Source organism: Bubalus bubalis, chromosome 2 (genome assembly GCF_019923935.1).
Source record: "Bubalus bubalis isolate 160015118507 breed Murrah chromosome 2, NDDB_SH_1, whole genome shotgun sequence".
Lineage (NCBI taxonomy): Eukaryota > Metazoa > Chordata > Mammalia > Artiodactyla > Bovidae > Bubalus > Bubalus bubalis.
Genome location: NC_059158.1, coordinates 159,119,830 through 159,142,360, shown reverse-complemented (window position 1 = coordinate 159,142,360; position 22,531 = coordinate 159,119,830). Strand labels below are relative to the sequence as shown.

At 55.8% G+C, this 22,531-nt stretch overlaps 1 protein-coding gene and 1 long non-coding RNA gene across 4 annotated transcripts; one reads left to right on the top strand and one right to left on the bottom strand.

The window, feature by feature from the left end:
* Window positions 1–2,046: 2,046 nt before the first annotated feature.
* Window positions 2,047–14,956, bottom strand: WNT10A (Wnt family member 10A). The gene is made up of 4 exons (XM_006059016.4): window positions 14,826–14,956; window positions 13,513–13,775; window positions 5,869–6,248; window positions 2,047–3,162 (listed from the first exon to the last, which is right to left on the bottom strand). The coding sequence occupies exons 1-4, from the start codon at window positions 14,936–14,938 to the stop codon at window positions 2,665–2,667; spliced, it is 1,254 nt and encodes a 417-aa protein (XP_006059078.1). The 5' UTR covers window positions 14,939–14,956; the 3' UTR covers window positions 2,047–2,664.
* LOC112582929 lies at window positions 14,790–22,472 on the top strand. 3 transcript variants are annotated; one of them, XR_003107254.3, is made up of 7 exons: window positions 15,543–15,691; window positions 15,937–16,022; window positions 16,300–16,464; window positions 18,635–18,748; window positions 19,615–19,777; window positions 19,958–20,015; window positions 21,240–22,472. It is a non-coding gene; the product is annotated as an uncharacterized LOC112582929 (long non-coding RNA). The 3 variants fall into 3 exon arrangements; XR_006548951.2 differs by lacking the exons at window positions 15,543–15,691; window positions 16,300–16,464 and adding an exon at window positions 14,790–14,923; XR_006548950.2 differs by lacking the exon at window positions 16,300–16,464 and having other exon boundaries at window positions 15,544–15,691.
* Window positions 22,473–22,531: the final 59 nt, after the last annotated feature.

Sequence of the window (22,531 nt, the reverse complement as noted above, 5' to 3'; positions counted from 1 at the left end):
CCCAGGCCTTCATTGCCTCTCCCTTACCTCCTACCCTGAATGGGAGGGAGAAAGAAGGCAGGTAACCCAGCCCCCACAGCTCTCTCTGGAGTGAACAAGAGGAAAGGAATGAGGCAGGTGTGTCTGGCTGCTCCTGCCCACCCCTCCTCCCAGGGGACTCTCACCCGCCTGCTTGTGGGGCTGTCTTTGGGGGGATGGGGAGAGAAACCCTGTCTTTTCCAGAGGCATAAGAGCTGAGCATGTGGAAGGCCCTGCTGCTTTAGGCATGTCTGGGAGCTGCTGGGATGCAGGCAGTTGGAGGGAAGGGAGCTGAGGGCAAGTGAGCGGGGGCAGCTCACCCAGGTGGTGACCCTACGGGGGGTGCATCACTAGGGGGGCTTCCTTCCTTCTCACCCCTACTCAGCGGTGGAGAGACATGAGTTAGGGCCAGCGAGGTATGGAGATGTGTGTAGGCTGCCAACTAGGAAAAGGAACAAGACTTCATCCGTGGCTGGTTCATCAAGAAGGGTGCCATTCTGGGGTAAACTGAGGCAGGCAGCAGGACTCTCAACTGTGAGCAGCAGGAGGCCTGGATGAAGTTGACAAAGAGTACTTTCCCCAAGATCCTGACCTCGCCTCCCTTTCCACTACCTCCTCCTTGAGGGTCTATTCCAGAAAAACATCAGCTCTGAGAGCCAAGGAGAGGGCAACACTGGACCTAGGTTGCCAGCTCCACAGTGTTCTTCTGAGGGTCTAGACGGGAGGCCAACTGACCTGCCAAGGGGTACCCCAAGCTGGGGATCTGGAGGCACAAGAGGCCCAGAAAGGATGTCCCTCCCCCCTCTACCCCTCCCCAGCCTCAGCCTTACTTACACACCCTGCCTCCCCTACCTGGACTCAGAGAGACCAGAATCCAGACAGTGAGTCTCCTGGCCCTCCCCCGCCACCCTTCTCCCCAGCCGCGCCTCCTAGCCCCACCTGCTCCCCGGGGCGCTGGGCTGGCTGGGTTGAGCTGGGTCTTGCCCAGGATTACTGCTCTCAGAGTGCCTCCTCTCTCTGCTGACGGGTGCTGCTGGCCAACACTCATCCTGGCTTGTGGCAGAGGGCTCAGGCACAAGGTGGACAGCTAGAGCTCTGGCCTCCAGGGCTCCTGATTCGGCCCTTTGCCAATTTCCCCACCTCCCATCTAATCCAGGCCTTATCTCTGGTTGTCTCTCCTACCTGGCCCTCTGCTGTCAACTTGTCCCCAGTCATTCAGTTCCCCAGACAGCAATCTATGTGGGAATCAGACCATGACACTTGCCTGCCTAAGACCCTCTGAAGGTTCCCATTTCTCTTACATAAAATCCCAACTCCTTACCTTGGCCTGGAAGGACACATCACGTGCCCATTCCCCTACCCCTACCTGGGCAGCTCCTTTCCGACATCTGTCCCTTGATTTCTTCCCTCCAATCACACTGGCCTCTTTAACTGTTCCTTCTGAGATCTTTCTGACCTCAGAGCCTTTGCATTCACATGGCCTCTGCCTGGAAAGCCCTTAACCCTCAATTTGTGCATGGCTCTGGCTTCCCTGGTAGCTCAGCTGGTAAAGAATCCACCTACAATGCAGGATACCCCAGTTAGATTCCTGGGTCGGGAAGTTCCCCTGGAGAAGGGATTGGCTACCCGTTCCAGTATTCTTGGGCTTCCCTGGTGGCACAGATAGTAAAGAATCTGCCTGCAATCTGGGAGACCTGGGTTCAATCCCTGGGTTGGGAAGATCCTCTGGAGGAGGGCATGGCAACCCACACCAGTATTCTTGTCTGGAGAACTCCCATGGACAGAGGAGCCTGGCAGGCTACATATAGCCCATGGACTCGCAAAGAGTCAGACACAACTGAAGCGACTTAGCACACATATTGCACACAAATATTTTAGCACAGCTTTCCTTATCATGAGGTCTCAGAGTGCAGTTCTCTCCGACCAGCAGGTTTACCTAAAGGGGCCCCACTCCCCACAAATCACTGTACATCCAGCACCTTGCTTTATTTTCTTCACATCACACAGCATTGTCTGAAATGTCCTTGCTTGTGCTTTTTCTTATTTATTGCCCATCTTCCCCAGCCAGAATGTAAACTCCAAGAGGGTAGGTGCTGTGTCTCTTATTCACATCTGTATTCCCAGCACCTCTCATCCCCACAGAGTGCCAGGCCACAAAGAGTGCAAAATAAATATTTGTTAAATGAACGAGGAGGGGCAGGGGCTGGTGGAGGAGAACCTCTGAGGCCTCTGCAGAAACACTTCAGCTCAGTGATGTCCATTTCTTCTTTGTATTCCTCCTCCCCCTACCCACCAGCTTCCATTGGTTTCCTCCCACTCCAGGGGAAGGGGTGAGGAGATAAAGGAGGCAAGCCCAGAGCATGCCTGGCTGACACTGCCCTAAAGTGTGGGGCAACCCCCAGCCCAACGGAGCTGTCTGAGCTTGGGGCAGATATCCGGGAGGCAAAATCTGTCCTGGAGACCACAGAAGTGAGTGGGGAGGTCCAAGCAAGCCTGAACTGTCCTGTGATTGAAGTCTTGATGACCTCAGGGCTGGGAGGTTCCTATAAAATCTTGTGGTCCAGCCTCCACTCCCAGGAACCAAGGTGATTTTCGGCCAAGATGGCACGCCACAGAGGAGCAGCCTGAGGGAGGAGAGCCGTCCGCTCACTTGCAGACACTGACCCACTCAGTGATGCGGCACTCCTCACAGACCACGAAGCAGCACCAGTGGAAGCGGCAGTGACAGCGCTCACTGCGTGTCTGCCGAAGGATGTTGTGGCCGCGGCCACAGCACATGCTGCCGCAGCCGTCAGGGCCCGCACTGCTCTTGTTGCACAGGCGGCCCACGGTGCCGGCCGAGTCCAGGCGCGGTTCCCGCTCGCAGAAGTCGGGCGACTTCTCGAAGTAGACCAGGTCGGCGGGGCTGGCGCGGCGCCGTGGCCCCGGAAGGCCCGGGGCGGGCGAGGGTGCCCCCGCGGGACCGGGCTCCAGCTGTCCGCTGTTGCGGTTGTGCGGGCGGATGAGCGTGGCGCGGTGGAAGCGGCTGCGCAGCAGCGCCCCCACCGCGCGGAACTCGGGCGTCACCTGCCAGCAAGTCTTGAGCTGGCAGCTGCCTGACGTGCCATGGCACTTGCACTTCCGCCGCATGTTCTCCATCACCGCCTGCAGAGGGAGGCACGGGGGAGGGTGACGCCCGCGGCCGGCCCCACTGCCCTCCTCCCCACGCAGACCTTGGCCTGGGAGAATCTCAGAGGCTTTGCAAACCAACTCCCATTGAACGGAGGCAAAGGCTGAGGCCCAAAGCCGGTGGGTGCGTGGCACAGCTTCTCAACCAGGCAATCAGGACAAGAGTTCTGCCTACTCTTCTGCTGTTCTGTCTACCACCTCCCACCCCGTCAGACCCCAGGGGAATTCCCTCCTTCCTGCACTCCTCCTCTCCCACCGCCTTTCCCAGCAGCTGCAGGGGGCCCTTGGGGCTGGAGGCTCTTGCTTCCTGAGGGGGATCCCAGATCCTCAGGGAAATTCCCTCTTCTTCCAACCCTCAGGTGGGGACCAGGAGCAGGGGTGTGCTGGCCCCACTACCTCCCAGCCCAAAGCCTCTGGCCTCACTCCAGGCTGTGAGCAGAGACTGTGGGGAGTCTGAGAAAGCCCCTTTCTTCCTCTGGGCCCTGTAGCACTTTGCAAGAAGCCTAAGGGGAGGGCCAGGGGCTGGAGAGATTTCCCTTCCCCTCCTCCCCATCATACAGGCTGGGGCTTATTCTGCCCAGCACTGAGTGCCACCATTCCTCCTAGGAAACAGCATCAACAGGAGCCAAAGTCTACCTGAATACAGAACCAAAGGAAACACAAAGAGCCAGACCCCCAGGGCAATGAAAGTGGAGAGAGGTTCCCAGGCCTCCAAAGGAGCTAGTTACCTTAATACAACCTACCCACTTCTTGCCCAGCCCTTAGCCTGCTCTCCTGAGTCTTCTCCCAAAGAGCCCCTTCATGTTATCCTCACCAGAGACCCCAGAGGAAACTGGCCACATGCCCCTCCCCCTGCTCCACTCCAAAAACACAAAGCAATGATCTGGGGCCCTCAAACTTCGGCAATAGGGCCATAAGAGAGGGACCTCATTCCTCCAAGTTTTAAAAGGCTCTGCAGCTTGTATGTGCAGCCTGTGGTGTCAACACCACGTGGAAAGCAGCCCAGGGCCTCCCCAGGCCAACAGCTCCAGAACATCTGCTTCCCACAGGCAGCAGCCATTAATTAACCAGTTTAACAAGGAGGAGGAGGCACTGTTGGTATGGGCTGAGGTAGTAATGGACGCTTGGGAAAAGAGCTGCATAAACAGGGCAGAACTGGATGGGAGCTGGATGTGACCTGAGGGTGAGTATGCCTCAGTTTACCTCACCTCTCAGTCATGATGGGAGAGCTGAATCAGCTCCAGTCTTTGTGGAAGAAGGAGGTGAACCCGCCTGGGCTGAGAAGCCAGAAGAAAGGGGAGTGAGATGGAGAAAGTGCCAGCCAGAGTGAGGGGAAGCCAGACACAAGGCCTGAGCAGACTGGGCAGGGCCGAGAGAAGGGACAGGGGGCTGAGTAGCCAAGAAAAGATGGTGCTGAGCTACCACGAGGGTTAGGGAGACATCTTCACGTAGACTACACTATAGAACAAAAGGGTTCAGGACTCAGCTGCTTGGAGATGAATCCTGCCTCTTCCACTTTCTCATTAGTTGTATCACCTTAGCCAAGCTTCTTAGTCTATTTGTGCCTGACTTTCCACATCTGAACATGAGGTGAATAATAGAACCTTCATAGGTAGGTGTAAGTGAAATACGCTAATATACAGTAAACTGCTCCAGAACAATGCCTAACAGAGAAAGGACTCAATAAATTGAATGTGTGCTATTACTTTCCCTTCTTTCTTTCCTCCACATCTCCCTCTCTTTGTTTCTTCCTTTCTGTCCTCTCCCTCTCCTTCTCCCCTCCCCTTCCTCCCTCTCCTCTTCTTCATCCTCCTCCCCATCTTCTCCTTTCTCTTCCTCCCTTTCCTTCTCCTCCCCTGTTATCCTCCTCCTCCCTCTCCTCTTCTTCTCTCCCCTTTAAAATGAATGACCTTTGAGGGAGTATGAATATTGGAGGTGGCAGGGGTGCAGAGAAATGAGGATGAAAACACAATAGTACCACTGTGGCCCCAGGGAATCTCCCTTTGCAGGAATTTCTCATTCTGCACAGAAAGCCTGGGAGAGGAGGGGTGTCTATGCACAGGGAAACAGAATCATGGAACATTCACACTAGGGAGCCTTACGGATCATCCAGTTCAACCTTCTAACTTTATAGGGGGGAGACTGAGTGGCAGAGCTAGGCCTAGACTTGGAGGTCCTGACTGCAACCCAGAGCTCTCCCCTCTGCTCACAGCAGGAACTGGGAGGATCAGGCTGCTCAGCAGAGGGGAAGCTCTTCCAGGGCAGGGGCTGTTTTGCCCTCATAGCCCCAGGCCTAGTCTGGTGCCTGGCACACAGTAGCTAGCCAACACACATTTGATGACCAAATTAGGAGGGGGCAATGATAAGTTGGTGCTTCCCTGGTGGCTCAGATAGTAAAGAATCTGCCTGCAAGAGACCTGCGTTGGGAAGATCCCCTGGAGGAGGGCATAGCAACCCACTCCAGTAATCCTGCCTGGAGAATCGCCATGGACAGAGGAGCCTGGAGGGCTACAGTCCATGGGGTGGCAAAGAGTCGGACACGACTGAGAGACTAAGCACATACAACGATAAGTTGCTGAGTTAGGGATAGTGGTACGGTCTCCAGAGGAGAGATGAGCCCGGAGGAGGGGAGGGGCCCTAGGCAAAGGGGTCTGAGCCGGCCCAGCGGGGTGGGGCGCTCACCTGCCTCCCTACTCGGTTGTTGTGGAGCCTCATGCGCGCATGGATGTCTCTGTGAGGTTCCCGGGAGTCCAGAAAGTCTTTAGAGAAGCGCTCTCCAAAACCCACGTCAGGGCTGCAGCCGCCCCACTCCCAGGAGTCCTGCAGGCCGGGGCTGGCCGGGGGCAGGGCAGGGTGCTCGGGAACTCCGTGGCTCAGGCCCTTGCCGCGCTGCAGCGCTTCCAGCTGCAGGCGGTGCAACTTCCGACGGAAGGCCTCCTCGTCGCCGCGCCGGGACGCGTCGCAGCCGCAGGCCCTCAGTTTGCCCAGGGCGCAGGCGTTGGATACCGCGTGCACCACGCCGGCTGCCGAGATGGCGTATGCGAATGCACTCTCTCGGAAACCTGGGCGTAGAAATGCGGGTTTTACGGCCTTTGAGGGGCCTTCACATCCCATCCCTCTGCCCTCCCCACCCAGCTTTCTCACCGCACCGAGGGGAAGCAGAGGCCCAGTGTTGGGCGGGGGTGGGATCTGGTACAAGGACATAGACTCAGAGAAGGGCAGAAATTACTCCGCTGGAAGTTCTGCACGAGGGATGGAATGCGGGAGGTCTCCCCCACAGCCCTCCTTTTTGAACTCCTTTCCCTTCACCCTTAGCAAGCTCAGAGTTTGTGTCTACAGCTCTCCCGTTGGACAGACACCATCTAGTAAACAATTTTTTTTTTTTTGCCATCAAAGACTTAAGTTATTATCTCTCATGCAATATTTGCAATTTTATGATAAGCCTGCAGAAAGAAGGCAAATTTTAACCTAAAAAAAAAAACCAGTGATGGAATGCTGGGCCCCAGGGGATGGTAATGGGCAGAAGGGTAAGTAAGAGGAGATGGTGTCCTCCTAAGGTTCCCAGCCCCAAGATATCCTGACTGCAGCCACCTGCTTGGGCACATCACGGAACACCCTCTGATGGCCAGGTACCAGAGGGAGGGAAAAGAGCCAGCGGAATTTCCCCCTTCCCTGCCCACGTGACATCCCAGAAAGTCTGCTCAGAAAAGGGCATTGCCCAGCCACCCTGCCTGCAGTTTCTTCAGGTCAGCTGAAGAGGTTGTCTCAAGGATGCTAGGAGTGAGCCCCCTGCTGACTCGGGGTTAAGAGTAGTCATGTTGAACACTGAGAAGAAACGGTTAGCTAAGGCAGATGCCTTCATGAGATGCTCAGGGGTGCAAAGCTTCCAAGATGGGTGACTCTCAGGAGCCCAGGACTTGTCTACACCGCTCCTCCTCCTTGACATTCCCAGCTTGAGCCATCCTCTGGGTCTGTGGCAGGCGGAGTCCTACTTGCAGAGGAGGGTTGGGCTTCTGGACCTGCAAGCTACATCTCATTCTGCATCTGAGAAAGGACTGGCAAAGGGCAGGTCTCTGACCAGCCTCTGAACCGGAGAGAGTCTGAGCAGTGGGAGAAACCAAGGGCAATAACAGCTCCCACATGAGCAGGAGATTCGGCTGAGCCATAGATACCTGTGGGGAAGCCAGAACTCGGCTGGGAGCTGATGGCTTAGGAGAGGCCAGAGATTCAGAAGAAAAAACTCTGGATCCTACTACCTCAGCATCAAGACCGAGAGGGCTTGGAGGCCTCACTGACCCCAGAGAGCCAACCAGGACTGGACAGAGACCCTCACCCAGTCCCACCCCGAATGCTCACCCTCTGCATCACAGGGCCCTGTCCCCCTCTCCCTGCCTGGCAAAAAACAAAAACAAAAAACAAGATGTGTAAAAGAATATGAACTCTGGAGCCAGACTGCCTGGGTTTCAATCTTGGCTCTTCCACTTACTAGCTGGTAATAGCTATGTGACCTTGGCCAAGTGACTTGACCTCTCTGTGCCTCAATTTTCTCATCTGTAAAACATCTGTCTTATTGTTGTTCCAAGACTGAGTTAAGAAATTTTAAATGCTTAGGATAATACCTTACTCCTAGTAAGGACTACATAAACACTTGATATTATTGAGAAGTTCCTTCCTGCTGTCTGACTTCACCCACCGCTGCTGCAGTTTCAGGCTATTGCTCTTTCTTGTTTCCCCAGCCAGGCCTGGAGCTCTGCAGCTCATGGCTCACTTGGGTCACCAGAAGCCCATAAAGCAGATGATCCCTCTTTAGCTTCTCATTCCAGCTGATGACATCTCAGGACCTTTCTAAGAAAAAACTAGCTCTGAGGAAACAGGAAGGAATAGAGAATAGGCAGGAGCCCTCAGAGGGGGCCCTGGGAACCGGTGGGAGTTGCAGAAGAGTAGACAATGCCCTGGGAGGTGGGGCCCAAGGGAAAGAAAGGCAGACTCTAGCTGAGGAGCACACCCTGTATTTATCCCTTGCCTTTTATCTGTGGGACCCTGAGCACTTATTGCTTGGGGTGGGGGAGTCATCAGCCTGCTTCTAGGACAAATGGCCATATATAGACCACCAGAGGCAGCCCAGAAAGCACCCCTCCCAACACACACAAACACACACACACACACACACACACACACTTAGACACACTGTACAAAAGAGGGGTAATGGAGCTGGGCCCAGCCCCAGCTCTCCCAGCTCCCAGGCCTGGCCACTTTCTACTGAAGGACATTTGGCTCTGGAGAAGACCTGCTGCTGAGTAAGAAACCCAGATAGCACAGTTCCCAGTCCTATGACCTTGTCTATGCATAACACCAGGCAAGAGCAAGTTGCTGGTCCCAGGAGATGTGCTGGGCCAACCCAACCACCATCTTCCAGGCTCCATTACATTCAAGAGCTTGCCTAGAGGAGTCTGGAGAAATGTAGCCCACAGCCTACAGAGAACACCCCTACCGACCCCGGGCAGCTAAAGACACCATCCCATGGCCTCTGGCACCTCTCACAGCCACGTGTAGGAGTGACCAGGCAGGGCTTGTATGGTCATCCTTTGCTCCAAGCATTCAGAGAAGTCCAGCCCATTGGGTCTGCCCCCAGCTCCCATTCTGGGCCCCAGTTTCGGTCCTGGCCCCAATTGTCTGGGGCAGACGCAGGCACAGTGCCATCTGGCCAGCTGGAGGGGGAGAGGGGTGGGGCCTTGGCCAGCTGGGCCGCCCGGAGCACTGGGGGGTGGGGGCTCGTTAAGACGCACAATTAGCCGCCCTGCCTTTGATCTGGGACAGGGACTGCCAGCATCTAACTGGAGTCAGCTGCTGCTACAGGACGCAGCCAACGGCCGGGAAGGGGCTGGGGGAGGAGGTTTGGAGGGCAGGGAAGTGTGGAGAAGAGAGGACTCGGGAGCCGGTGGGAACTAGGAAGGTTTAGAGAACCTGCCCATTCAAGTCAAAGAAGGAGGAGAGGTGGAGAAGTCTGGTCTCCATTCCCTCCACACAAATAATCTGTGTGCAAATAATCTGTGCGTGTTCATGTTCCCGGCCTGGGAGAGAGAGAGAAAGAGGGTTGCCTATATGTGGGAACACTTAGGGGTGACACTGAATGTACAGCCACATCTTCACAACTATGGGTAGGTGTTGGTGTGTGAGAGTGCGTGTGTACATGTGTGCATGTCAGTTCCATTTTTTGGATTACTTCTCTGTTGTACCAGTTCACCTCTGGGCACCGGGTAGGAGATCATGGTGGCCTTGCAGCTTGGGAGGCAGTATGCAGGGGGTTGAGTGCAATCTCTAAGAACAGCTGGCCTACACTTGAGTTCTGGCTCTGCAGCTCATGTGCAAGCTGTGTGACTAATGGCAAGTTACCCAACCTCTCTAAGCTTCATTTATAAAAGGAGGATAATGATAGAACCTAGTGCATGGGGTTTGTTTGAAGACCCTACAGTATAGGTAAAGTGCTTCAGAACAGTGATCAGCACACAGCAAGTACTTAATATGTTTTGGGTAATTTGTTCAATCTCTGGGTTGGGAAGGTCTCCTTCCAGAGAAGGGAATGGCAACCCACTCCGTTATTCTTGCCTGGGAAACCCCATGAACAGAGGAACCTGGTGGGTTACAGTCCAAGGGGTTGCCAAAGAGTCGGACCCAACTTAGTGACTAAACAAATGAGAATAACAGGACTTTAGGTGATCCTGTTAGGATATGACTAGGATTATGGTTAGGATAATCATTAGGATATGACTGCCTGTGCCTCAGTCTCCCCATGTGAGTACCATCACATATCCCAAGCCCACGCATAAAAACAAGACTCCCTGAGGGTGAATGTAAAAGGAAGGTGGGAGACAAACAGCCAGGGCCTTGGAGAGCAGAGGCTAGACTCTCAAATTGCTGGGTTCTCCTGGGCTGGGAGCCTGGCTTACTGCAGAGCCTCACACCCCCTCTTTCCATCCATTCTGAATGAGTCTGGGCCTTAGGGAGGGCGGTACCCAAGCTGTGCCAATGCTCCAGGACCTGCTGCGTGCATCTACTCTCTCCACCACATCTGTCCCTGTCCTCTCATCCCCTCTAACTCCAGTGCCCAAGCCCAGCTCTAAACAGCCCATTCCTCAAATCTCCCTCTGGTCCCTGCATCCTGAGTAAGAGATGGAGTTCTTTAATCCACATAATAAAGAGCCCCTTCTAACCAATGTTTGTCCAGCATCTCACCCACCCAAGCACCAACCGTGTGAGTCCTCAGAACTGAAAGCTGGGGATATCAGGATCCTTGGGTCACAGCTGCCTCTGAGATGGGGGTGGTCCTCTCACAGTTTATTTAGGACTCTAGTCCCCTAGAGACCCCACTCTCCCTGCCTCCCAACTCCCAGGTTCCAGCAGCCCCACCTCCCTATGCTTGGTTGGGGAAAGCCCTACTGTGTGTCCTGCTTCCCTAGCACCCACTCCAGGTGCTCAAACCCCCTTCCCTCTACCTCCTTCATGAGAACTCCATCCCTTCAGCCAACCCATCACAGGAAAAGTGTCAGGACAATTAGATGACAGTGACAGCACTCAGGTGGAAGACCTGAGGGACCACCTCCTGGTAGCAGTCTCTGAATTTTAAACGTGGCGGCATGCATGTGCATGCTAAGTCACTTCTGCCCGACTCTTTGCAACCCCATGGCCTGTAGTCCACCAGGCTCCTCTGTCCATGGGGATTCTCCAGGCAAGAATACTGGTAGGTTGCCATGCCCTCCCCCAGGGGATCTTCCCCACCCAGGGATCAAACCCACGTCTCTTATGTCTCTTGCATTAGCAGGTGGGTTCTTTACCCACTGAGCCACCTGGGAAGCCCAAGTGCACCTTTAAGAGAACTCCAGTGGCAGCCAGGGTCAGAAGAGGGGTCACCATACTGATATGCCATATGGGGAAACTGGGGTCACCTGATCTTCTCATGGACAATCTATGACTTGAAAAGAAGGGAGACTGGGGGAAGAATCCAGTCCAGGGGCTCCTTACCGCCAAGACTGGCCCATGGGATTCAAATTTAGCTAGTCCTTGAGGTGATGGGCCAAGAAAATGGTCCCTCAAGAGTGTGGAGTGAGTGAGGCAGGGCAACGATGGCCCTGGGAGGTGAGCAGAGGGGTAGGGGGTGGACATTTCTTTCCAGAAGCCTTCCGAGGAGGATGGAAAGGTAGAAATGAGGTGTTGCAATGGGGGAGGTGGGGGCAGGGGGAGAGGCAGAAGCCATAGAGGTAGGCCAGTGTTCTGAGGCCAAAGGCAGGAGCCCAGCCTCCCTGCAGGAGTCCAGGAGCCGCGCTGTCCCGCTCCCTCCCCGCGCTGGGCGCCGCCCCGCGCCGGCTAGCCCCGGCAAGTCTCCCCCCTCCACACCTCACCTCCCCCCCTACCCGTCCCCCCAGCTCACCTCCCGCTTATTAAACTGCAGGTGAACCCGGAGCGCCTGGCACAGCGCCAACCCCGCGGGGTTCCACCGCTCCGAAGCCTCCCCCAAGGTGCAAAGCCCCCGTGTCCTCCACCAGCCCGAACGGGCCTCCCTCCGGTCGAAGCAGTCTGGGCGCCTGGGTTCACTCGGTCTAGAGGGGGCAGGAGGATCAGAGGGAAAGAGGGGACACCGAGGCCCTGGGAAGAGGGGCGAAGAGCTAGCCTCGCCTCCCCGCTAAGAGACACGGGTGCCCGAGTCCTCAGAGAACGGAACCCGGAGCAAACTCGGGGCCCAGCGCTGGCGAGAACCGGACTTCGGGGAGCGCGGGTGACCCAGAATCCCGGAGTGGGTTCGGGCGCCCGGCAGCGGGGAGCGCCGGCCCGGCCCGGCCGGGGCAGGAGAGATGCAGGGGCCTGTCACTTCGTGTCCGTGAGCCAGGCGGCAGCGGGGGCGGCCAGGGCGGGGCGTCGGGCCGGAGTTGGGCCGGCCAATCGGCCGGGGGGTCGCGGGCATCCTCTCCGGGCAGACGGCTGGAGGGGCTCCGGGGCGGCGGGGTGGGCGGGGCGGGAGCGCGGGACGGGGTGGGTGGGGGGTCGCCCTCTTTGAGAGGCGCGCGGCTGGGGCCGGGAGCCGTCTGCCGCGGCCCGCGGGGATTAGTTCGCGGCTGCATGCCGCCACACGCGTCGGGCTGGGCTCGGCCGGGGAGAAACAGCGCCCCGGGCGCGCGGGGGAGGGAGCAGGGAGAGCGCGCGGGGGCGGGGCAGGCGACCAGGGGCTGGGCTGGGGGAAGCTGGGGTAGACCCTGGTCTGGGGGCTCCGGGGATGCGCGGAGAGGTCCTGGTGGACAGGGAATGCCCCTGACTCAGTTCTTTCTGAAATTAGGGTACATTAAAGTCTGACTCTCCCAAAAGCCCCTGGGCCCAAAGGCCACCGAGTACAGGGGTACCTGGCCTCCTCTGATGTCACCTGAGAATCGTACAGGTCCCAAGGAGTCAGGTCCCCACGCTGTCCCACCCAAGTAGGTGCACGGAGGAGAGATATACCAGTTAGGTCCATCCAGGAGGCAAGACCCCCATCTTTTTCCAAAGACCTGGATCAAAGCTTAAAATACCAGGGCAGGAGGTGGGTATGAGTGGAACTGAGTGAGGAAAGCGCCTGCCATCTCCAGCCCAAGCCACTCTCGGGATTGTCCGGGTGGGTCACCCAAAAGTCCAGGGAGGCAGACAGATAGTAGGCTGCAGCTTCTCCCAACCATGAGGGGGAAAGAGATAGGCAGAACGGTAAGTGAAGCCTACTGGGCAGAAGACAAGCACAGACCCAGTGCCTCTGATTCAGAGAGGGTTTGCAGGGCAGCAGGGATGACACAGAGGCTGGTGGCGTTCCCCGCTGGGAAAGGCTTCTGCAGAAGTATAATTTTACCTGCTTAGGCTTCCCTCACCTACACTGCTGGGCAAAGGTTCGTGTGGATTCTGGGTACTTCATCACAGGCCCTCCATCCTAAATGCTATTTACTAGTTGGGTATAGGGTAAATTGAGACAGGTGACAGATATGGGTATTTCCTGGGCCTGAGTTATGCAGAGTCAATCTCAGGGCAGGATAACCCAGGAGTTCAGTTCTCAGGCATGAAACCTGCCACCTGCATCCCACCCAGCCCAGCCTGGAGCCACATCTGCCCCGTTTGTCTGACTGCCCACCTCCCCCCAACCATGGACTTGCCCAGAGCAGAAAGAGGCAGGAGGAGAGCAACAAGGGCCAAGAGATGAGCATCTGGGGAGCTTGCCAGCTTGAGGGAGTGGGTTAGGGGATGGCTGGCAGATCAGTTCTGGAGTGAGGGTGCTGAATGGGGTGGGCAGGGCAAGGGTGAGGGGTGAGAGGCAGCTACCTCTGCTGAAGATGGGACTCTCATAAGGGATCTTGTTTCGAGTCTCCAGACTAGAGCAATTCCAGCGCTGATCCCGGAACTGGTGCTGGCACTCATGGATGGCAATCTGGATGCCCTGGATGGCTGAAGCAGCCACGTCAGGGTGGCGCACACACACCTCCATCTGCCGCTTGCTCAGGCCTGGCAATGTCAGGCACACCGTGTTGGCGTTGAGCACAGGTTCCTGGGGGAGGCGGAGGCCCAGGATATCGTTGGGTGCAGACCTGCAGGCAGGTGGGGTTGGGGTGGGTGAGCATTTTGGGGGGCTAGGAGGGCCCCATCTAACAATACACACTGTCCCAAAGGCCATAATCCTTCAGTTCCAACCCCTGCTTTCGAGGGTTGAGCCTATCAGTATACCCCCAAAGCACTCTCCTTTTCTCAACCTTCTCACCGTCCTCCCCTCCAAAACAGCCCACAGGGCTGCACACCCACACCGATTAACATGTGCAAATGGGCACACATCCGGTATGCCTGCGCACAGAGTATTTCATAAGTACATCCCCAGGCATTGATGCTCTCAAGCGAAGCGTTCTCCCAGAGACCACTCCCAACGGCATGCTTCAGACAGTCACGTTCATGCAGACACACTTCTGCACACATTGAAGTGGACACACAGATGCAGGAACACTTACCCACATACACACTTCATCAGACATAGTTATGTAGATACACACGGACACTCACAAGTTCACACACATGTTCATCTGAACATACATTGATCCATGAGCCCTCATATCCACACATGTGCACACACAGACTGCTGTTTACAAGTCAGCTTGCTGGGCTCACTTGACCACAGACAGAAAGACACACACACACACACACACATGCATATGCACCCTAAGAACCCTTCTAGCTGCCATCTTTCATTGACCCCACCTGGGTGACCCCCTTTGGGCTCCCAACCCCTGCCTCTGCCTAGGGGCAATCTCCAAGGTAAAGCTTGGCAATTTGAGCTTACTCCTGGGGTGAGGTGTGTACCCGCAGCATAGCAGGGACTCCAGGTTGGCACTTGCTGCCCCCTAAACACACACTTCCCCCTCTAGTAGCCATCACTCTTCTGGGCACTGCCCTGTCTCCCTGGCCTGCCCTTATTTTGTCACCAGTTCAATCCCCTCCTGTGAGAGTACTCTTTTCATTGGTCACAAACACTTTCCTGCGACACCGTCCCTCCCTCCTTTCAGGGTCCCCTGCCCCAGCAGGCACGCAGAGGCCCCTGTGGCTGGGGGTCCCAGCTCTCCAGGAGGGCGGGGCATAAGGTGAGGGCTCACCTGGGCACGGAGGCAGCCAGCAGCAGTAGGAAGAAGAGGAGAGCGCAGAGCGCGGGCCGCGGCTGGGGCCGAGGTCGGAGCCGCAGCCAGGGGCAAGGGTGAGTGCTGCCCATCGCGCGCAGGCCGTGATGGGCCAGGAGTTGGGGGCTCACAGCCCGGTGGGACCGGCGAGCCAGGGGCGACGGCGCATGATCCGCGGGGGGTCGGGGCGGCTGCGACACACAGCTCCGACTCGGGTCACGGCTCCCAGAGCAGACGGTGCCCGCCTCCCTGCTCCATGGGGCAGCGCCCCCGGGCACCGCCCTCGGGTGGGGGGGCGGCGGGCGGGCGGGCGCACCGGGCACCTCCTGGCACAGGGGTTCGGGGAATTTCCCGAGGCCCCCCTGCAACAACTCCTGGTGCCTCTTGAGTGTAAGGGGGGCCCGGAGGTGCTGTGGGCTAGGGAAGAGAGGCTGGGGTGCCGGGGAGCCCCCAGAGCACAGTGCAGTGAGCCTGTGCTTCCGAGGGCTTGCGAGGCGGGCGGTGGGGTGGGGGGAGTTGGGCGGGGGGGCGGCGCTGTCTGTGCCTGGCCCCACCGCCCAAAAGAGTGAGTGACTGTCCCGGTTCGGGGAGCTCGGCCGCCTCCCCTTTCCTCCCCCCGCCCCCCCACTCCCCGAGTCTCAGGGCTCTACCCCACGTGACGTCACAACGGCGGGGGAGGGGGGCAGAGGCGTGTACTCCTCCCGAGGCCACTGTGTCTGCTCAGCATTGGGGTGGGAGCGGCGGTGCAGACCCTGCCGGGAGGGGCGGGGAGAAGAGGTGTTGGGGTCTGCGCGATCAGGCCCAGGGCGGTGCCAGTGAGCCGGCTGGCTGGTTTGTGTGGGAAGGTGTGTGTTACTGAGAGGTGTGTGCGCCTGACTGAGCCGCAGCTGCTGGGGAGCCATCCCCCGCCCCCCACCCCCCACCGCATATACACACCTGCAGGGGCTGGCCCTCTGCTCGCCTCCCCCACCTCAGGAGGGACTTCCCAGGCTTGGCTGCTGAGGCAGGTGTGGGGTCCTGCAGAGGGGGTTGGCAGCGCACCCCTCCCACCCCCCGATCTTGCTCTTGTTGGCTGTGTGACCTTCAACAGGTGCCTCCTGGAGAACCAAGCCACCCTCTGCCTCAGTGAAATGAAGTTAATGAGACCCACCTCATCTCATCAATGAGCCAGTAAAGGTAAAAGTCCTGGGACTCCAGTGAATGCTAGTCTGGGAGCAGAGCATCCAGGGGTGGCATACCCTAAGAGGAGGGATTAGAGAGCCTTTTAATCCTAAAAGTGTGCTTTGAGGTTATCTTATTTCATCCCCTTTTATTTCATAAGAAAATACTGAGGCTCAGAGAGGGTCATGACTTACTCAAGGTCACCCAGCAAGTTAGTGGAAGAGCTGAATCAAAGCCCACTTGAGCATAGCAGCAGCAGTCCCAACACTGAGTCCTCCTTCCCCATGCCCAGCCTGTAGATATCCCAGGTCTCACCTTGGCCCTGCCTCTTGGTCCTCTGGGAGCTCCCGAACACCAGCTTCCTGGCTCAGGGCCACGCCTCTCTGGGATTCTTTTCTGTCCTCACATCCCAGCTGAACACTAGGTTTGCCTAGCAGGATGAGTGTACCGGACCCAGGTAAGGGCCCAAAAGCCAGAGAGTCAGGGACAGAGGCTCCAGCTTCTGTTTCTGGCTCTAACCTGCACCCTGATAGCAAAACCTATTCCCACTGTGGCCTTGACATCCCCCTCTGTAAAATGGGCACAAGCCTCTCACTCTGTACATATGCATCCCTCCCAACCTCACTGCCCCCCTCTCTGAAGAGAGCCCCTCCTAGCTTAAGGATAAACGACCAAAGCCTCTGGGCTCAGAGACAAAAAGGGGCCCATTCCTGGAATTGGCCCCCCCTGGGGAATCGAATGAGAGGGGTTGGGCCTTCCCTGTCCCCAGACTGTCCGGTGGTGGTGGTGGCCTGAGCAACAGCAGGCTGACGGCATCTCCCTCCTCCTCTCCCCCATCTCTGCCGGGAGCCACCGCAGCTGTCAGGAATTAAGGGCTTGAGGCTGCTGGGGGTGGGGGTGGGGCAGTGGGGGGAGCAGTCTGGCTGGACAGCAGGGAAACAGCCGGGGGCAGGAAGCAGTCTGCGTCAGCCAGAGCTGGGTTTGACCCCAGCCGCCCCCTGCCCTCCCCACTCTTCCCTACCAGGCTGCAGGAAGAGCAACAGCTTGGGTCTAAGGTTTGGGAAGGGTATGGGGAGGGGCAGGGCAGAACCAGTCTCAACCCAGGAAGGAGGTGTGAGCCCAGAGTGGGAGAGGGCACCAGCAGGGACAAGCCAGACTGGGGAGCTATACTCCCATTGGCTGCTGGGGAAACTGAGGCCCAGAAAGGCTCAAGCAATGGGTTCATAATCCAGGCTGCAGACCTCCTTACTCCGCATCTAGCGCTCACACTAGCATGTCCCATGCTTGATGCATTGTATGTTTCCCCTGGGGTAGGCCGTTGTGGGAAATTCCAATTCTGGGCTCTGTGAAGCTGAATCAGCCTTTCCAGAGGGAAGACCTGGGGGTCTGCAGTTCTAACCAATGTCTCAAGCGCTTTTCAAGGGGACCACATTTGGGAAATGCCACTGACCTGGTTTAAGTGGCTGATTTTTTTTTCCCTTTGGCCTTCATCAGATGAAGACTGATCTCTTTGCTCCCCTACCACTATTCATGAAATACAGAAATGTAAGGGAGAGGGAGAAGACCCTTTCTTTGAAAACTCCAGGAAGCAAACAATGCCCAAGCCTTGCTGGCACTCAAGCATGGCACTAGCCTGCTGTCATGAGGGTCCAGGAGTGCCCCATCTGAGGCGCTTCTCCCTAGCCCTGGGAAGTGAGGGCTTATGTGGGCCCATGGCCTTGGCATATGTAAAGATGAAACCCTGAAAGAGTGTCTGCAGCTGGAGCCCCAACCTCACAAGACCCATGCCATGGGCAAGCCCCTATCAGCAGCCCTCAAGCCCCGCCCTGGCCCTGCCCTGGGCTCTGGCCCTCAGCCTAGCCCCAGCCCCCGCAGCCGCTGCCTGAGACCACAATTACAGGGGCCACTGGGGGTGGGGGAGACCAGGGATGAAAGGCAGCGCCGGAGAATGGTTCCAGCTGCGGCGGCTCCATCGGAGGTTGCGGGGAAGGGAGGGCCAGGGAGGCACCAGGGTGAGAACAGGTGGGACCCCCACCACCCCAGCTGAGCCCAGTCCAGGCTCAGTCCTGATGCTCTGCTGGAGAAGGCTAGCTTTGTGAAGAAGGGAGGGAAGGAGCCCCAGAGTGATGAGGCAGCTCTTTGTCCTCTTGTCCAGGCCTCAGGGACCATGGCCCCCTCAGGAAGGTAAGGAAGGGGGAAGAGCTGGCAGCTCCAGTCTCCCAGACCCCTGTGTGTTAGGTCCGGAAGGGGAGGGGAAGAGCTTCCTGAGTCCTGGGCCTTCCTCCCAGCCTCCCGCCCTTCTGCCTGTTTGTTCCGGCGTTCCCTGATGTGGTCACGCACACATCTGGAGCGCCTCTGTGCTCTTCCCCCATCTCCCCAGTTCCACATGTCCCCCACCACTCAGCCAGTGGGGGACCTCGATGGCTCAGACTGTGCCTGAGGCTGGGAAGCTGGGTGAGCAAGACGGGGGAGGTGGGGTGGTCATGGTGTTGGGGCATTTCTGAGTTCTGCTTCCAGCCCCCATCCCAGTCCTCAGGGCAATGATGCAGAGCCACCTTCAAGCTTAAAGAGGACCAGGATAATGGTCAAAATGGTGCCTCCCGGGCCACCACTCTCACCTTTCACAGAAGGCAGTTCCCCGACTCCTGCTGTGTTCCTGGTCTCTCCTGGTCACAGAAGATGGACGCTAACACATGAGTGCCCGTTCAAAGACTGCAAGCACTCTTACCATGTGCTATCAGGTACCCTCATTTCATAGTGGGGAGACTGAGGCTCAGAGAGGGGAACTGACTTGGCCCAGCTCGAGCTGGCAAACTAGGCCTTTTTACCCCCCACTGCTATCGTGCTACGCCCACTGAATTCCTTTTAACCTACTAGGGATGGTGTCAGTTTCTGCCACTGCCTCAGTTGTCCTCCCTAGCACCATAGAAGAGGAAATCCAGCATCCCACACCCCATATCACCGCCTCCTACCACCACCCCGCACCAGAACCCGGCAGTAGAGACAGAGGCAGGCATCCCAGCCCTACATCTGGGTCAGCCTAGAGGTCTCAGACAGTCTAGATCCCTAGCAGCATGACCTAGCTGTCTGTGGGTCTCCTTACTTCCTTTCCATCCTACCCTCTCTTACTGACAACTCTCTCGAGTTCCCCAGATGTCCTGCAGGTCCTGTCTGTGGGCCGTGTTAACAGGGAAGCTGGGCTCTGTGCACCCTCTGGTGGCCTCTGAGAAAAGTACAGGAGACTTTTTTTTTTTTAAACAGTAAGTGTTGCACCCAGCCAGGGAACTCTCAGGGGAGGCAGTTGTTCAGTCGCTCGGTCTGTTCTGACTCTTTGCGACCCATGGACTGCAGCGCACCAGGCTTCCCTGTCCTTCAGCATCTCCCGGAGCTTTCTCAAACTCATGTTCATTGAGTCAGTGATGCCACCCAACCATCTTGTCGTCCCTTCTCCTGCCTTCAGTCTTTCCCAGCATCAGGGTCTTTTCCAATGAGCAGACTTTTCACATCAGGTGGCCTAAGTATTGGAGCTTCACCTTCAGCAGCAGTCCTTCCAATGAATAATCAGAGTTGATTTCCTTTAGAATTAATTGGTGTGATCTCCTTGCAGGCCAAATGACTGTCAAGAGTCTTCTCCAACACCACTGTTCAAAAGCATCAATTCTTTGGTGCTTAGCCTGGAGAAGGCAGAAATGTGAATAAAAACCCTATCCTGTACAATGCTTCATTTTTCTTCCATGGGTTCAGAATGCTGGCTCCATTCTCCCACCTTGGTAAGTTAGCCAAACCCCTTAGTTCAAGAGATTCTGAGTCTGAATTCTCCATGATACTTCCCTGAAGCCCAGGTATTTGACTTGAGGGAGCCAGGAGGAAGAAGATTGGAAAAGAAAAAGAAAAGAAAACCCAAATGTCTTTTCCTTCTCACTGGAGCCTAATACTTCCTCTCCATACAGGCTTCACTCTGGGGTAGCGATGTGATCTTCGAGGGCTGAACCATGTGAGGTCACACAGGTGTGTGTAGCAGGTACTGTCAGGGGAGAGCTGATGCCCTGAAAGCCATGTAAAGGGTCTGTCATACCCAGGATGAGTTCCCCTTCCCTCTCTTTCACTTGAAGAAATCTTCTCTCCTCGCTGTGCCCCAATTCCCTGTGGTTCTAGGGGTGCTACCAATGCCAGTTGTGGTGGTACATTTCCCTGGACACTAGTTTTTTTTTTTCTTTTCCTGCACTATGGAGCATGTGGAATCTTAGTTCCCACTGACTGGACCCATGCCCCTTACATTGGGAGCGTGGAGTCTTAACCACAAGACCGCCAGGGAAGTCTCCCACACACACCCCCCACCCTGCACTGTTATTAGTTCAAGGATAGGCAAGCGGGTCAAGTTGACCTGATCCCAGCTTCCTTAGGGCTTCTACTGGGAATTCCACTCTTTTTTGATCTTTTTTGGGTCAGTGGCACTAAGAGTCTAAGAATGTAGACAAAAGGCTGCCATATAGAGGAAGTCTGTCTGCAGCAGGAGAAAATAAGGACAGTATGAAAAGAGAGACAGACAAGTAGAAACAATAGACCTGGGAGTCAGGGTGAGAGAGAGAGAGGTGATGTCAATCATTTGGGCCCCTGGGCTCAGCAGTGCCTAAATTCAGACTTACCTGGACTTCCCAGGTATTTTTGTTGTTGTTCAGTTGCTAAGTCATGTCCAACTCTTTGCAACCTCATGGATTGCAGCACTCAGGCCTCCCTGTCCCTCACTATCTCCTGGAATTTGCTCATGTCCATTGAATCAGTGATGCCATCCAACCATTTCCAGGTATGAGATCCACTAATTAATTCCCTTTGGCCTAAGTTAGTTTGAGTTGGGTATCTTCATTTGCAGTCAAGGCCTGCCCAATGCCTGCCAAGCATCAGCTCTCTATCCCCTTTCTCACAGTAACTACCATTTATGAAACACAAACTTGACATAAACTATTGCATCAAATGCTAAGTGCTTTGCATATCTCAAAGAATCTGCCCTAAAATGATATGAGGATGTGGATAGATTATGATGGGTGTAACAAGTTGCCCTTGTCCTACTGAGAATTCCACAGACAGAGGAGCCTGGCAGGCTACAGTCCATAGGGTCGCAAAGAACCGGACACGACCCAAGTGACTTAGCAAACACTCAGCACATTGAGAAGAGGAGTCTGTTTTCTCTCCCCTTGAATTTTGACTGGTTCTGTGATTTGTGTCAACCAAAAGGGAATGACAGTGATGCTGGGTACCTTCCAAGGCTGGACCCTAAGAAGACACTTGCAATTTCTGCCTTCAAGTTTAGCACAGTATAATTTGAAATCCAGCTTTATGCTGAGGCCACCATGCTGTAAGGAAGCCCAAGCTGGTCACATGGAGAGAAGGAGGCTACTGGAGAAACTCTGGGACACTGGACACACATGAGGGAAGGCTTTTGGATTGTCCATCCCAGCAAGCCACCAAGCAGAATCAGCCAAGTGGATGACTGCAACCAACAGCTCTGTCACAAAGAACAGAACCACCCAGCTGAGTCCTGACGAATTCCTGACCTAAAGGATCATGAGGAATAATTACTTTTGGGTTGTTTGTTATACAGCAATCGATAACTAAAACAATTATATTCCCATTGCATAGGTAAAGACGCTGGGACTAAGATGGCCTATATCGTAAACTTCTAAGCAACAGCATTGGTTTCCAACCCAGAGTGCCTGAATCTAATGTTCATATTCGCTCTGCATACCTTGATGGGAGAGTCATTCTCCACTGCAGTTTTTGGACTGTGGGGACACTGGGGGCTCCGAATCCCAGCCATTTGGCTCTGTCCTCTCCATTCTCTCTGGAGAAAGATGGGGGCCTTACCCTCAATTCTGGAAAACCCAGAACCCCAAACCTTCCTCTGTGCCTTTACCCTCACCATTAGCTTTCCAAGAGGAATCAGAAAGGCAGAAACGTGGTTGGATACCAAGAGAAACCTTGGCAAAGCTTTGCTTCACCTCCCTCAAAGTTTGATTGGAAATGCCATTCTAAGTTTTTTCAGTGTTAGTGGGGGTGAAGCTAGTTTTGATGACAGCAAAACCTGATGTTACTAAGGACATTTTCATCACATTCTACCGTTTATCAAGTTAAATTTCGAGTTTGGGTGGCCTTATAAATCTACCCTCATATTTCCCAGAAACAGGAAAACAAACTCCCCACACCCTGAATTAGGACAAGGGCTGACCTGAGAACTCAGCACACCACCAGAGGCTTCTGGTTCTCTTTCCCTAGATCCCCTCAGTCTGCTCATTAAAGGGGATCCCAGTTCTCCCCCAGCTTGCAGATACAGACCCTAGATGTGTACCAGAGTGAATAAGAAGAATGCCAAGGGCGGGATCCGGCACTCTTCACCACCAGGAGAGCCCAGTTCTGGAAGACAGATGGGGACCCAGGTGATGACCCCTGAGAGGCCCGTTCTATCAAAACCATCTCCCTTTACTCACTCCTTTCAGAGCCTGTCCCCACGGCAGCAACCCCCCCCCCAA